Source organism: Amblyomma americanum, chromosome 6 (genome assembly GCF_052857255.1).
Source record: "Amblyomma americanum isolate KBUSLIRL-KWMA chromosome 6, ASM5285725v1, whole genome shotgun sequence".
NCBI classification, from domain to species: domain Eukaryota; kingdom Metazoa; phylum Arthropoda; class Arachnida; order Ixodida; family Ixodidae; genus Amblyomma; species Amblyomma americanum.
In genome coordinates, this window is record NC_135502.1 from 8,691,858 (window position 1) to 8,707,694 (window position 15,837).

At 43.4% G+C, this 15,837-nt stretch overlaps 1 protein-coding gene across 1 annotated transcript in view; it reads right to left on the reverse strand.

The window, feature by feature from the left end:
* LOC144136256 (glycoprotein antigen BM86-like) overlaps positions 1-15,837 on the reverse strand; it is a 40,154-nt gene that overhangs the window by 16,856 nt on the left and 7,461 nt on the right. Inside the window, exons 3-8 of the mRNA XM_077668454.1 lie at positions 14,754-14,870; positions 13,111-13,227; positions 9,663-9,770; positions 7,595-7,663; positions 6,875-7,000; positions 2,567-2,695 (exon numbers count right to left, since the gene is read on the reverse strand). Coding sequence (XP_077524580.1) covers positions 2,567-2,695; positions 6,875-7,000; positions 7,595-7,663; positions 9,663-9,770; positions 13,111-13,227; positions 14,754-14,870 — 666 coding nt within the window. The remainder of the gene's footprint in view (positions 1-2,566; positions 2,696-6,874; positions 7,001-7,594; positions 7,664-9,662; positions 9,771-13,110; positions 13,228-14,753; positions 14,871-15,837) is intronic.

Genomic DNA, 15,837 nt, shown 5'->3' on the forward strand with positions numbered 1-15,837 from the left:
AACGCTGTGCCTATCAAATCAATTTTAATTTTCATGCAGAAAAATGATGTGTTTTCGAGTCTCGTTAACTTCTGGGGGTGTGCTTGGCAAGAAATGCCTTCCACACTTCACCACAATGGTCATCGCCACAATAGAGCACCTGTGAAAGCCCTGAGCAGTCATGAAGTAGCACAGAGAGAACGGCTTACTGTCGTGTTGGTGTGAGTTTCTAACCATTAGAAATTTTCATGGGCGTGTCGCTATCTCTGTCATTTCTTCGGCCAGTGCTGGACAATATGTACTGGAGATGTTTTTGCTTACTGCATGTTCTATTCACTCTGTCCGATACGGAGAGATTTACCCTTGTAGCAGTGAACATTCGAGAGATTTCCAGCCATTTAATTTGCGTTCTTGTGCCCCCTGAAGAGCTGCGGCTCTTAACCTGCGGCAGACCAATACAACTTGCGTAGTGACTGTGTCGAAGCATTGCCGTGCAAGTGCAAGAATGGATAAAGCATGTACGTGCTCTGACCGGGCAACGGCTCCAAGCCGTCTCAAGTGGAGAGAGTGCGTGCAAAAAGCTGAATACTATACGATCGGCTCTAACAATCAACAGTTTGATCTTCCGAAAAGTGGCAGAGCTCTGGCAAGCTTCCAGCAAGAGCCAATTATTGAATATTTATAGCATTTATAGTTTCACTGTCGACTTCTTGGTGCTTGAAATCCTGCTTAAAGTTACTATTTTAACAATGCCTAGGCCAAGGAACAATAAAAACGCATTTAGGCACTCTTCGCTTGCGCACCCGGGATCAAAAACTGGGTCGAAGGTAAGGCGTTCAGCACTGAACTGTAGCGTTAGCAACGGCGGGTCTTGAGACACATAAAAAGAGAGCCAATTACGCATCTCATTTCTCCATCTCAAGATGGTTAACGTTTTCAGAATTGTGGGGCCTTTCTCAACCTCGTCGGCTGCCGAAACTACTCTCAGTGAAATGCGTACGAAGGGATCTGCTCCAAGCAATAAATTAGACTGAAATGATTAGTTCTCAAAGGATGTATCTTGTCATCTGAGTTCTTTAAACAAATAACTTGTGCTACTTCAACGCTACTTTCTTACTCAGCTGTATCTCTCGATTTCCTGTGTAAGAGCTTAAAGCGTGAACGTCTTGGATGCACTAGTATCTGCGCTCAAGTTGCCGCTAATACATATCCTGTATTTATAGTCCTGAGGCTGGTAAAACAAAACGTTCAGGGGAAGCTATGATAAACCAGCCGCGGTGGCTCAATGGTTTGGGCGCTCGGCTACTGATACGGAGTACCCGGGTTCGAACCCGATCGTGGCGGCCGCGTTTCGATGGAGGCGAAACGCAATAGGCGCCCGTGTGCTGTGCGATGTCAGTGCACGTTAAAGATCCCCAGGTGGCCGAAATTATTCCGGAGCCCTCCCCTACGGCGCTCTTTCTTCCTATCTTCTCTCACTTCCTCATTTATCCCTCCCCTTACGGCGTGGTTCAGGTGTCAGCCGAGATGTGAGACAGATACTGCACCATTTCTTTTCCCCCAAAACCAAATTTCTATTTTTCAGCTATGTTAGAGCACCTATGTTTCAAGCGCACAAGGAAGTTCTTCCAAGTATCTGCCGTAATACTTGGAGTCTAATGTGTGCTTTAATGCAGCCTAAGGGTAAACTTGATTATCGTGTTGTCGCCGCTTCTTGCCGGTTGATATAGGTGTTAGCAGCGGCCACGAACTAACTAATCCTGGATATGTTTTGCAAGGTTAACTTACTGCACATCTGAAACTAGCAACGCAGTGTATGGGGCAGCTCTTTCGAAACTTCATTTCTGCCTTTCGCAGGTCTTTCGTCTCATGTGTGAAGTAGCGTTTACTTACACACCTCACATTATTAGGCTCAAGCTCTGAATTGACAAACCCATGCAAGTCAGTTTTTTTTTTTTGCCTGGCTATGAACAAGATCGTTCGGCAGCAAAATACGCATCACTTTTACTGGGAAAATTGTATTTGAATATAAATACTTTTCTTCCCCTGCCATTAGATTCCAATTCGACAAGTTTGTACTGAAAATAAATTCGTAATCGTCGCTTGAAAGTGAATGGCGGTGCCGCCAAGTGTTAGGATTAACCACATTACTGAAGAAGAAAGCACGATAGCATACCTGTCAAGGAATTTCGTCGCAGAGAAGTCGGAAGACGACAGCTTAAAAGCTACCGCATTAAAACGACTGCCTTGACGTCACCGCAGTTCGCTCACGAACGCGGCCGATGGTTGTAGACATCTGTAGTTCAGGTTCTGACCTTTTACACGTAATAAGACATTTCTTTTCTTTTAAAGTAGCGCTTCATGTTGTCATTGGAGTGCGGTAATCTGTTGACACACGACAAAATTTTTCATTCCTCAAAGTTCCTTTAAGACAGCGATTCGGTCAGCGGTCCAGATCAACCACGAAATGCATTGTGATTCGCGTGTAACTTCAGCTTTCTTCGCGATCGCATGTCTGCTGCGTGCATAATGAGGTCCCATGCAGAAAATCATGCAGTGTGTTCAACGAACTCAAAACTACACTTACCAGTACAGGTGCCGTTAAGTTCAATGTTATCGTCAGCGCAACTGCACTTGGCTTTTCCATTTTCAAACATACATTGCTTTCCGATAGCACTGCAGGTTTTTTCTTCCTGACTGTTGCAGGACGTTCTATCTACAAAATGAGGCAAAAAAGGCAAATGATACCGTGTATGTAATTTAGACAGAGGCACAGGTAAAATCAGCCAATGTGGACACCTGAGGACGATTCTCAAATAGCTCACAAGTCGAAGGCTTTGACTAATGTGTGGATTTCTTTTCTCACTTCTTGTTTCTCTATGTTCTGTTTCCAGGTTGGCGATTTTTATAAACGTCTTTCATGGACATATCAACCGAGAACACCTGCTTTAGAACCTCCCTGAACCTCACGAGAGGTAGTACTAAATAAAAAGCGCTATGTGAATGTCTTGGCCAGCAGTTTTGAATTGTGAAACGCGCTGTTTTTATAAACGCCGATAATTTTTACCTCTCACTAAATCTTTTGAAGCGTTTCTTACACTGTTTCTACAGGGTGCCAGAGTCTAATATTGTTAAGGCATTTACTCAGTGCGTTTCCGCGTGTAGTGCCCCAAATAGTGCAATGTCACAAATTATTAAGGGTATGCGAATATTCGGAAATTTTGCATTCTGAATTGATGAAATTGAATAGTTGAATAGCTTTTGAATTGAAAAGAATTGAATAGCTCAAGTGCAAATTTACTTGGAACAAAACACGACTACAAGTTTAGGAATAGTTTTCGATAATTAGGAAAAAAGTTCGAGCGGAGCAAGTTGTTCTTTTCGGCGGCTTTTTATATAGACGCCACACCGCAAGCTGTCGCGATAGGTTTGCGCGTTGAGGGCTGCGACGCAGTCCACTATGGTGGCGGCGTTCAGGATGCTTGTAAATAATGGCCTCGAAGAAGTGGTGATGCGACAAGGTTCAGTCGTGTTCAGCACGTCCTGGTCGTGTTCAGCAATCCTCGTTCTTGTCGTCAGCAGCGATGCGCCTCTAATTTGTACGTCGCCGTCGTCAGTAGCAAAAAGTAATTTAACTTTGCGCATGACATGACGGTTACAGACTTAATATACCGACTTCGTGTTGCGTGCCCCCTACTGGAGATCAGTTTTGCGACTTTCGACTCCAGCATGACCCTATGAGCTAAACCACCGCCGCGGTGCTTCGCGATTGCATATGAGTATTTGTTTTGTACGAATATTTTAATTTGCCCAAAGGTCGAATAACTATACGAATATTCGATTCTTATCCGATTCGGCTCTTTCCATATTCGACTCGTATTGGATTCGGTTTTTCGCTACACTATTCATATCGGTTCGATACCGAAGCTAGAGTAATCGTATTAAATCAGGAAGAAGAAATGGGCTTCGGCAGGGCGTGTGATGCGAAAGGAAAATATCCGATGGACCTTAAAGGTAACGGACGGAATACCGAGGAAAGCAGAGGGTGGCAAAACATTTGGGTGGATGGATGAGATTAGAAAGTTTGCGGAGACCAGGTGGCGGTTGCTGGCACAGCACAGGGTTAATTGGAGAGGTATGAGAGAGGCCTTAGTTCAGCAGTGGGCGTAGTCAGGCTGATGATCATGATGTTTCGAAAATATACTATTCGTACACCCCTATAAAATATATTTCCACCGGCTTACATTTCAATATGAGAATACGGAACAAGTTTTTCTTTTAATGCAGATGAATTCTGACAGGTATGCTGAAGAGGATTCTTTAAGAGTCTGCAAATAGCGATTTTCCACAGCCGAATTGAATACGAGTAGGCTTACTTTGCCACCAAATCTAGCGTAAGTAGTGCTTTTAAAATGCGAATACGAATCGTAAAGCGAAGGAGCCAAATTCACCAAGAATCGAATATTTGAGTGATTACTAATATATATATTTTTTTGAATTCGTACAAAAACGAATATTCGTACGAAACAGCGACAAGCTTGCGAACTAAAGCTGTAGCGGTCGAAAGATGAAGCAGTGATGTCTCGCGTCAGGCAGTCTAAGGTCAGGACGAGGGAAGCGATGGTTGATTTATTGGCAGTAGTCGCAGAGAACGACATGCTGCTTTGAGCAAGCCAGAACAGACGAGCGCGAGGCACCAGCGCGAGGCGGGATCTCAACCTGGATGCTCCTCGGTGTCATAATCTCTCCTTATCTTTTATTGACTGATTATTGAAGCATACCTTCTGGCATGGTCCGGTTTTAAAAGTCTTTAGAGATGTTGATAATTTTGCCATCTTCTTAAGGTATAGGTCCTTTACATGACTAAGTTGTTTACAGGTTTTACCTGCTTTCAGTCAGCAAGGACGAGGGTTGGTTTTCACCCAATGAACTCAAGGGTTACACTTATTTGACCTGAAGCTGATATCCTGTAGCAACCATGTTTGCTATATGCACTACCCCCGTGCCAACAACGAGTTGTTGAGCAACGACTCGGCACACTCCAAGGTAGTGAAAACAGCTATCTCTCCTCTTTGTTTGGAATGTGCTTTTCAAAAACCGTGCCGTCATAGAATGCAGGATAGCCTAAACAATCACATTTCACGTCTCTTGACGGCAGGCTTCCATGAACCGGTTATATAAGTCGCTTAAACTCTCCTGCAATAGCGAAAAGGCGTCCAAAAAAGAAGACCTGATCTCTTCCTACCCTTACGGCGCGGTTCAGGTGTCCAAAGATTATGAGACAGATACTGCGCCATTTCCTTCCACCCCCCCCCCCCCAAAAAAAAAAAACAATTATCTCTCTTCTTCAAAGCCGGTGGTCGTCCCATATGTGCACCAGGTGTCCCACAATCTGAAGAAAGTGGCCGGAAGGCACCATGTAGGTTTGGTGTTTTTCAGCCCCCTACAAGCTTTCGAAGCTCTGTTGTCCCAATTCCTGCGGTTGCAATACGGGGCAGCGAGAAGAGATCTGGCGCGGCCTATGACAACTGCGCCGCAGGAGTGGTATATAGTATTCTCCTATCATGCTGGAGTTCATATGCACGCCAAACTTGCCGTTGCATTATGGAACGGCTGCGGGGGCATAAAAAACTATAAAAAGAAATCCGAGAGGACACTTAAACTCAGCTTTAAGGGTATAAATGACGCGATAGCGTAGTGGGTTAGACATTCCATCAGTTAGACACCTTTGAATGAATTTTTCATTTTTTATTTTTATTTGATCAATTACACACTCTCTATTTTCTTAATTAGCATCATCGAGCATTAGCTTTCTCGATTTTTTTCGTTTTTCATTTCTTGAATTGAATGAATGAACTTTATTTCCTCGTCAGAGCAAGTAGAGACTGGGACTAAACGTACCATTGACCTGACGAAAGGCCCCAGCCCCCTATCAGTTAATGAATTAATTACAATGACTTCATTAATTCGTCATTGTCTATCACACACCAATCAATTGTCAACCACTAGAACCACAACTTACAATGATACAATTTTTTTTACGCCTTCCCCGATTATAGGTCGCTGTTTCAAATCCCTGTCATGAGCTAGGCACTAACTAAACTAGCAAATTTATGCTTCACGAAACGCTGAATCGTATGACAACATCTGGAGCATTCTGTGGTTAACGGTTGCATGAAACGATTTTTTTTTTACGCAGCCCCCGATTATTTCCGGCACGCGGTGCCGTCTACCACGACGCCAACGGCTTTTCGACCCAACGAGCTGTATACGCTCTCGCGTAATAACGACAAAAACTTGAACCGCCTGCTGCATTTTTCTTCCTGTGTCTGCACGTGTGGGGCAGTAATTGAGAACACCAAGATTCTGGGCATGAGCGTCACTGTAAAGGCTAAGCTTTTTCTAGAGGCCCTCCATATCAAAAAGATATCTCATCGCTGCGGGACACTTCTTTGCAGATTTATGATGCTGAGTGTTTTTTTTTTCAAGTCTTTTTTTTTTTCCCAAATCAAACTGCGACTGCGTGATGTGTGTGGCTGTACTGGCCACTGTCCTTGCGCATGCTCATGTTTTCCTTTATATTCTGTGCTTTGCACCTCAATAAAACAGTTCGTAAAGCTCTTGTTAATCGTCATATGTGTCTCCTTTCTTGTCCTTCGTCTCTGTTCTTGCGCCAATTTCTTTACAATATGTGCAAGTCACGTTATAACTTTTTCTACATATTGAGGTGAATCGATATGAAACCAAAAAAGTTCTTGTAAGAAATAAATTGCCACAGACAAATTAGCTACATGCATTACGTGTCGTCTGTTAAAGCTCACAATATTGCAAGGAATTATATTTTTGCTCTGTAGGTTTTCTGTAAAAATAACCAGATCAGTAGAAGTGTTCTTACCTGAGCACGTGCGTTGATCGCTGTTCAGTACTTGTTCAGGTGGGCACAAGCACGTATACTCAGAGGACCTGACGTCGGTGTAAGCGCATTGGTACTCACACTCGCTTTGTCCGGCCGCACACACATCTGAAAAAGTAGCGCAGTTATTTTGTTGAAATTCCAACAATTCAAAGCTTAGCGCGGCTCGTGCACTTCCTTGGTGCTGTCAACGAGCGTCTAATATTCGAAAAAAACTTGCCTCAGCAGTGCTTGTAACGCCTATAGCTGCCTCCTGTTGGCGACTTATAATTGTCAGCTTATCCTTGTTTGTTTTTTTTTTCCTACTTAAAGCCTTGATCTAGTTGTTGCTCCATGCTTGAACCCATGTCATGCTCACCGATACTGAGTCGTTCTATAACCTCGTCTACGCGGCAACTCTTACTAGCGAGGTTTTCCAGGTGAAAGGAAAGGAGCCGCAAGCCAAAACATTAAAGTCCGCGCACAACTGAGGATACGTATTGCGGTTTTAAAGCCACGAATTTAGAGCGCGCATACCGAAAAATAATTCTAGCTTGCTGAAACGCAGTGTTAACTAGCGTCACCTGACATGCAATAGCGCTCAGAATACCGGGAATTGAAATAAAAATGATGCTGATACAAGCAACGAGGCAAGCGCGCGAATTAGTGTTAAGAGGGGCTCATTAGGTTTTTTTCGGTGCTAACTGAGAAACTGTTACGAACTTGTGCAGTTCAGATGTTGTCCGATGGAAATAGTGCCTGGCTTGCAGTAAGTGCTTTCTTCGTGGACAGCTGCAAGCAAAAGCAAAGGAAGCACGAGTCAGCGTGATTATAACAAATGAACGTGCAAAACGCGGAATGTATGTATTTACGGTGTACAAACGTGTTGCATGGCTCGTTATGCAACGCCAGCGTTTCAGTTCTCTTAACAAAAAGCGGAACTCTTGCCGAAAGTTAAGACTTGCACGGATGCTGCATGAGTTGGAATATCTCTTGGGCTACAAACTTTTTCATAGCGCTTACGCGTGCGTGCATATTTGCGTGCATGTTGAGGGGCGAGTAAAAAATACGAGTCACTGATCATCCGAGCGTAACCACTCCGAATAGCAGTGCTGTGCTTAGCGAAGACACCCATAACGAGGGTGCCAGGCCTTCTCCACTCCTCAGTTTGGTGGAACGAGGGTTAGCAGAAAGTGACTGCCTGAAAGGAACTCAACGATTTTCTCTTGTTTTCCGCAGCGCCGCTCGTCGACCCCTGGTGCTAATGTTATTTACTCATCAGTGTACATATGTATGCTCGTATGTGTACAAGCCTGTACGCACAGTTAGACAAGCAGTATATTTTATTAGCATGTGTTTTTCATAATGCATGAAATTAGCATATTTTAGTTATATTAACAGAAAAAAGACTTAAATTTTCAGGTGCATGTGGTTGTCGCCAATTTAAGTGATTATAGGATTGAGTTTAAATAATGTCGCCTTTGAGAATGACTGCCAAAGGCGCCTTTATTGAGCAATAATTCGCTTAAGTATGCTGTCGCATTGATAAAAGATCGGTGTATCAGTCCAGAAAGCACTGGTCTATTAGTTCGTACATAACAATCGTAGAGAATTTATAGCTGAGAGATAAATTGAAATGGATATATTCAGCAATAAAAGCAAAAATATTATCAGGGCACTTAAGTCTGCTTACGTGGAGAAATGCGAAAGCATTTAACTTTCTAGAACGCGGGTTTTTTCCACGACGCCAGTACGCGTTCTATTTATTTTCTAATTTTTTATTTATTTATTTTTAGATTTGGCGTTCATTTGCTACGTCGACCTCCATGGTTGTTTAGGCATCCAGGTGCTATGTTGACATTCGAGGCTATTGTGACATCCAAGTGTACCCTTCGCGTTTAATTAATTCATTAGAATTCATGAACCAAATTTTTCCTTCAGCAAGATCTCGTCACGCACTTAGCACAATCATAGTTTTGCGCATTTATCTTCACAGACCCACGTAATCATGCGGAGAAAGTTTTGCTGACACGAGACACGGGCCTATTGTGACGTCAAAGTGTAATTTTCCTGCTTAACTACCTAATTATGATTAATCAACCAAAATTTTTTTACAGCAAGATCTCATCACGCTTGATCTCAGTAACACAATCAAACGCTTCCACATTTATATTCACATGATGACGTAATCGTCCGGAGAAAATTTTGCTGACACGAACCTCGGGATATAGCTATCTGATGCTTTCGCATGAATAATATATATTTAAACATTCACTCGATCATCACTTGTGGCTATTTTAGGTCTACAATTAGAGCTAGCCATTCATTGCGAGCACAAAACATCGCAAGAGAACAGAGGAGAACACGGAATAATACAGCAGGGCACGCACGGCACTGCCCGGCATGGTTTAGCACAGCACAACACAGCAGAGCTCTCCAAAGCAGCCTAGCGCGGGCAAAAGAAGAAACGGAGGCACACAGGGTGGAGGCTTGAAACGGCCTTTCCAGTCTGAGTTGTGTTACCTTCCGGCCTGCCTTTATTAACACTGATTTGTCCGCAGGACAATTCCGCTCATTTTCATGCTGACGTGAAGGCATTAAACGAAAGGCACGTTATTGAAGTCAGGCACTTTTGGACGCATGTAACACATTACAAAGGTGAGAAGTATATAATGCTCTAATCATTGTTCTGTTATTTTGGACTATAATTATTTTAGCAGTTCTGCACGCCCGAAACACAGGGGCAGAGAATTTACTAGCGAATGTCCGCTTTTACCTGAGTACAACTTACCACTGCACGACGCTGTATCCCACCCTTGGCAGCACCTTTTGTCTTCCAGCAAAGGTTTATTGTAGCAAATGTTAACGCAAGTATCATCCTTGTTTGTGCACGCAATAGCTTAAAAAGAAGGAGAAGAAGAATCATATTGAAGTAAGCGCAAGCATGGGTATCACATTCTTAACTACTTAATGGTCAACAATTGTATGTGCGAGAGTAACACTTTCGGTTTTATAGCACGCCGCAATACAGGGCCCGGAATGAGTATCGACCACTTTCGGTGTTTAACTCGCGCAAATATCTGAGGAAGCAGCGCACAGATACCGTCACCATTGCGGATATGCTGCCGCCACTGGGCGCTTCTCATGTCTAGTGCACCCAGCTTATATTCGAGACAGAGTGACGGCTCTCGAAAGGAGTGCCGGTCTGCAGTATACAGTGGTGCAAAACACAACTCCCGCTGTCAGTGCATTCACAGCTTCTGACCAAGCAAATGTCACTGGCAAGTTCCCAGTTTGGTCATTACACGCCAAATGACGTAGGCGTGGCCCTGGATTATGTAAGGTTTATTTTAAAAAAAATATAGACTAGCATGTCACTGTAGTCAAGCTCTTTCAGCTGTATTTGTCGTAATTTTTTTTTCGTGCCATTTTAGTTTAGCATACCTTCTTTTAGTTTCGCGGCAGCAAAAAAAGCTAAAGGTGAGATGTGTTGGGTACCGCCATGACTCTTCTTTTCAGATATTTTAAAGAAAATGCACCTGCAAATATAAAAGCCTTGTGCGAATTTTGTTTTTATATTTATTCACCTGTTACTGATCGTCGCTGTGGTGGCATCCAGATCGTCCCCGTGTCGCGCCTCGAGCCCTTTGGGGCAATTAATGTAAGAATTGTGTGTCAACCTCATCTTCATTTTTCTGTATTCATCATCATCTCCCATCATCGTGAATGCGATTGCTGCGGGTGGCAATAAATAGCCTGCACCGGGCGTTCTCAATCACACAATATAAGTACAAAATGTGGTATTACGAATTCACAAAATTTGGAATTATTTTAGAACAATACATTGTTATTAGAGTAGTCATTAAGCCTATGTTTCTATGTATTCGAGAAGTTGACGAAGCCGATAGAATGTTTCAGACCGCAAGAGGTGCAAATCGTGTCACGAGTAGAATTTTTGAGCTTTGCAACATGTGCATTTTGCCGCATATTTAACTAAGTTGCACTGTAAGATATTCTCAGTAACATCATGAGAGAACGTACCTCGCGTAAGACTATGAAACTGGATCCATGTAAAGAAATTTAATGAAAACATTTTTTATTTTAAGCAAGAAAATAATTTCTAAACTTGAGCATCGTGCTGTTCCCAGGCGCTGCTCGGTGCTTGCTCTTTACTGCAATACACGATGCCGGCAGCGGCAAGGAGACATGAAAGGGGCTCGCCGGTGATCCAGGTTGATGCTCCTAAAGTTCGCGCGTTCATATGGCTGGTTGACGTGTTCATTCATGTTGGACACTCTAAACTCCTGTGTCATCGTATAGGACGGACGTCAGGCATGTACAGTCATGGACAAGAGTTGCGGGAGGCAGATTCGCGGAAAATAAAAATTCCTTCAACGTTGCCTCAGTACTCAGTCAGCTGGAATGTGCAAAAATATGGAGCAAGCTTATGCCACTGTGCTGCAATGATTTTCATTGACTTCCTTTGCACGACCGCACAGAAAAAAATTTCTTTTCCGCTAACTTTTTTCCATGACTATAGAACACTTTATCGAGGTAAAATATTTTTCTTTATAATTTCTGTAGAGTGAAAAATCTGCGGCAGGCTTGACACTTTTCTGCGATCATGTATATATTCGTGGCGGGTTCATATTTGACCTTGGCGAGGTCTCTTTAAACTGGCTCCAGTTTCTAAGCATTTAACATTTCCACCAGCAGCGTCGTATGCACGTGTGACATGTGAAGTTACGATAAAATATCGTTCTAGAAACAATTTGAAACCTTTTTATTTACGGTAGCAGAAATTCAAGACAGTTATTTTATTCATACAATGAGGAGAGAGATCATGGGAAGCATACTGAATTGGGTTATTTTTTTATATATCGTTTTCATTCTGTACTTCATTCTGAAAACTCCACACAGCCAGTGTGTTCAGTTCTAGGTAGTCGAAAACGAAAAGAAATGGTTTTATTGAAATGCCCTCGTGTCGTGAGAGGAAACATACGACCACTGGGTGCAACAGAGCTCCCGCGCTAACCCATAGAATTGCGGGGTGCTTTGAACAATAAAACTGCAGTCCTCTATAAAATCCACGAGCGCGATGATATCGCCTGAATTTTTTTAACTCTGGAAAAATTTTGGCTGCTCACAAAAGGGTGAAGCTTTCGTCTGCGGGAGAATAACTGTGGTTTTTGCAGAACCCATCTTGCTCCGAGACAATTGCCTCTAGTCTACAACGTACGCCGCTGATCTACAGTTGTACTCGCAGTGGCTTTTTGTTCGAATTCAAGAGCCAGTGTGGCGCAGAGCAGAGTTTCGGCGCAGTCAGCACTTGACCCCTGCCTCTTCTCTTATGCATGTAGTCTTACCCGGCCTCCATACTGTCGTCGACAATTTAGTGGTTTCTTTTATGCCAGCAGCGTATCGCTTTTTTTGAGCTCTAGTCATGACAATTTTCATCTCACATACTGTCCGCCTATTTATGGCTTTCGTGGGGGATTCGGATACAGCATGAGTGTTACATCCGAGAACGAAAAAAAAGGAACACTGGACGATGGGAAACGCGAGGAAGAATACGAAAAAAAAAAAACTAGCAATAGATTTTGTATCTCGTGCTGATTTGTCATTAGGGCACTATTACAGGGGCGTATCGTCTGAAACTGCCTTGCTCCACTAGGGTCTTACACGTGCCTTTAATAAAGTGGCAAGTTAGAAAACACATCATCCGCCATGCTTCTGCGAGAGGAAATTTGCCTTCCAGATGAGCGTAGAAAATGCGTAGTTGAACAAGTGATTTAATAAAGCGTTATGTTGGGCCACTTAGTGGAATGCAATATATTTTTAAACTGATTGCACCGCAAAGCTTACTGAAGACAGGACGAAAAAAAAACACGAGCAGAATATGAGGATACTGAACACAAAACGGGTGCAACAGAAATAGAGTAACTTGAAGCAAGAGGCTACAATTTTTAGTGGCCTTTATATACACTGAGAACAAAAAAAAGCTGCAATTAGCGCTCATCGATACCTGATATCGGAAGTAATGGCTGTAAAGGCCCTCCAAATTAAATTGGAGCCTTTGATTCAGTGCTTAAATATTTGTGGCATGCTTAAATTCAACTTTGCTTCTGCCACTGCGGACTGAGTGGAGATGTCTCAGACCATAGAAGCTGCGTAGGTTACGCTACAGCCCACGTGAGCTTTACCGGCTTTTGTAGCGATAATTTCGAAGACATACTCACATTTACATTCGTTTTCTTCCCATTTCATTCCTTCAGGACATCTGCATGTTACACCATCTTCTGTCGGCTGTATTTCGCCGCGAGCGTCTCCACAGGCAATCTTGAATGCATTCTCAGCTGTATAATAATAAAAGCGCCGAAAGGTCGACTTCAGTGTTAGCCTTCCACGAGGACATCATCGGCTGCGTGCAGACGACGCCCCACCTGCCAGCAATGCACAAGGGCTCCGAAACCCGTTCTGTGGGTTTGGAAGCTACGGTGCCCTCCTGGCAGTAGTGGTGGCAAGAAAAACAGCTCACAGACAGTCCAACTTTATACGTCATCTGCAGCATCGGTTCGATAATGTATTGGAGACATCGCGACACAAATGTAGGCTAGCTGATGTCGTGAGCGTGTCTTGCACTGAGACAATAGCGTAATAAAGCGGCGAGGCTGCACGAACAACGCGCACTTAGTGGCACTAAGAAGCTAAGTTAAGCTTGGCGAAAACAAATATCGCTAAATTAAGAACGCGTCACAGTGCTCGTCCTGCGGCTTTTCCACCCGCGATGCTAAGCGCAATTCACCGCTGCTGACCGTTGAGCATTGTCTTTAGCGCATGCTGTTTTGATAGCGATGGTATCATTTGGCCACGTGGTTCGCCAGAGGGAAATGCAGATTAGTCCATTATTAGTTCCCGATTGTCTGTTCCTCATCACTGGTGCTGCTTATTCTGCCCATCGCTGTCCATTACGCGGCATCAGTCAACCTATGTTCGACGTATAGATACACACTAGCGAAACATTCGAGTCTGACGGTTCAAAATTGCACACCTATACTTTGATAAAGCAAAAGGACGCTGAGGGCACTACTGCTGCGTCTTTTCGACTTCGCTGTTTACTGCTGCTCAACAAGTTTTTACTCAAAAGGGGCAAGATTTTTTGAACAATTTATGTTTAAAATAAACACGTCCCCTATTCACTGATTCCACACAACTATTCAGCTGACTGGCCGGAGAAAAAAAAAATTCGTGGGACACAGCTCAGCCTTAAGGGTATGGTGAAGGAACAGCGCTAAGTGCGGGACAGGAGACAAACATGGAAGCACAAACACGGGTGCTTTGTTTGTGCTTCCATGTTTGTCTCCTGTCCCGTACTTGGCGCTGTTCCTTCACCACGCAGTACCAACTAGCCCGTCAAATCACTCTTACTAAGGGTATGACGCCAAAACGTTACTGCGTCCCTTCAGCGTCCGGTGGTGGTCTTTGCATACCACTTCGCAGACACAGAACACTGTCGGACAAGACACGCAAGGCCTTCATTTAACCAAGTGGAATGAACATGCGCCGGTGGCCTCGGTGCACTGCGCCTGACTCGCGACTCAAACTCACAGGTTCGCTCCCATCTAATAACGCTAATTTTCTTTTCACCGCAATTCACTCTACATTCTCACATGTAATAATGACGTTTGAGTCATGTTGCGACTTAATAATCGCAATTTGTCGAATGTTGTAATCACTTTTCAATTCCGCAGCTCAATGTGTTACGTCACGACTCTCCCAACCAATTCGAATTTTCTCGCCACGCGACCCGTCAACTATGATGCCGGGTACTCCGCTGAACGGGACTCTTACCGTTACAGAGGACGTCATAGACTTCACTTACGCAGACAGTTTGGTGCAACGTTTTTAAAATTCATACACCGGCAACTTCTTTCGGCATTTCCGTCGTTGTCCTCGCAAGTGCCCATCGGGCAGGGGTACACCCCACATGACCTGGTATCTGCAATAAAGAATAACATATTATTCTTGAGGGGTTGGCGTTTAAGCTCTGCGATGTATATAGCTTGGATCAAGTATTGTCACCGCCGTTCGATAAGTTTATGCGCGTTGGTCAGCGAGTAAACTTTAAATATGAGCATAAGTACACCATGATGATGCTTCCTTTACTAGAGGGCGAGCTGGAAAGAGAAAAGGGAAAACAAAAATGGGGTTGGGGTTTCTACTTCAAAGAGCAAGAATGTCGCGATATACTACCTGTAGAAAATAAGAAAATGATATGCCATGCATTATTTCACTTCGAAATTAACTTTTGCCACTTAGTCTGGGGGACCGCAGGCCGGACACATATTAACCATTCTCATCATGCAGAAAAAGGTCATCCATATTATTTCCTCCGCCGATTACGTGGCACATACACCACCGTTATTTATTCTACACAATATTCTACCAGTAAACAAAATGTTAGACTGCACCGTCCTGCTTCTTATGAACTCCATGACCTCCCACCTTAGTAAATTCCTCCTCAAACTTGCATCCTTACAAGAAATGGACCCACCCAAATATACACCTCAAAGAAAGAAATGGACGGTACCTCAGGTTCGCACAAACTATGGAAGGCGAATGATGCAGTTATTAGTTCCTAACACACTTAATTCAAATGAATGGTGCTGTGGAAATGCCGGCTGTAAAAGAAATAATTTTATGAGAAATTTTCTCAGTCCTAAGGAGGACAATGAGTGTTCTTTTTCTTATTGTTTGTCGCACATGCTTGTACATCCTCACTGTGTCTCCTTATCAGCATAAAATTTCGCCTCCCTATCTCTATTATCTGATAATGAACATCATATTTTGCACTCATGTCTATAACTTAGAGTACTTAGTGGCGTTGTGTTCTAGATGTCTGATTATGATTTCATCTATTATTCTTCTTGCCTGTCATATGGTGTCATGTTAACTTTGATTTAATT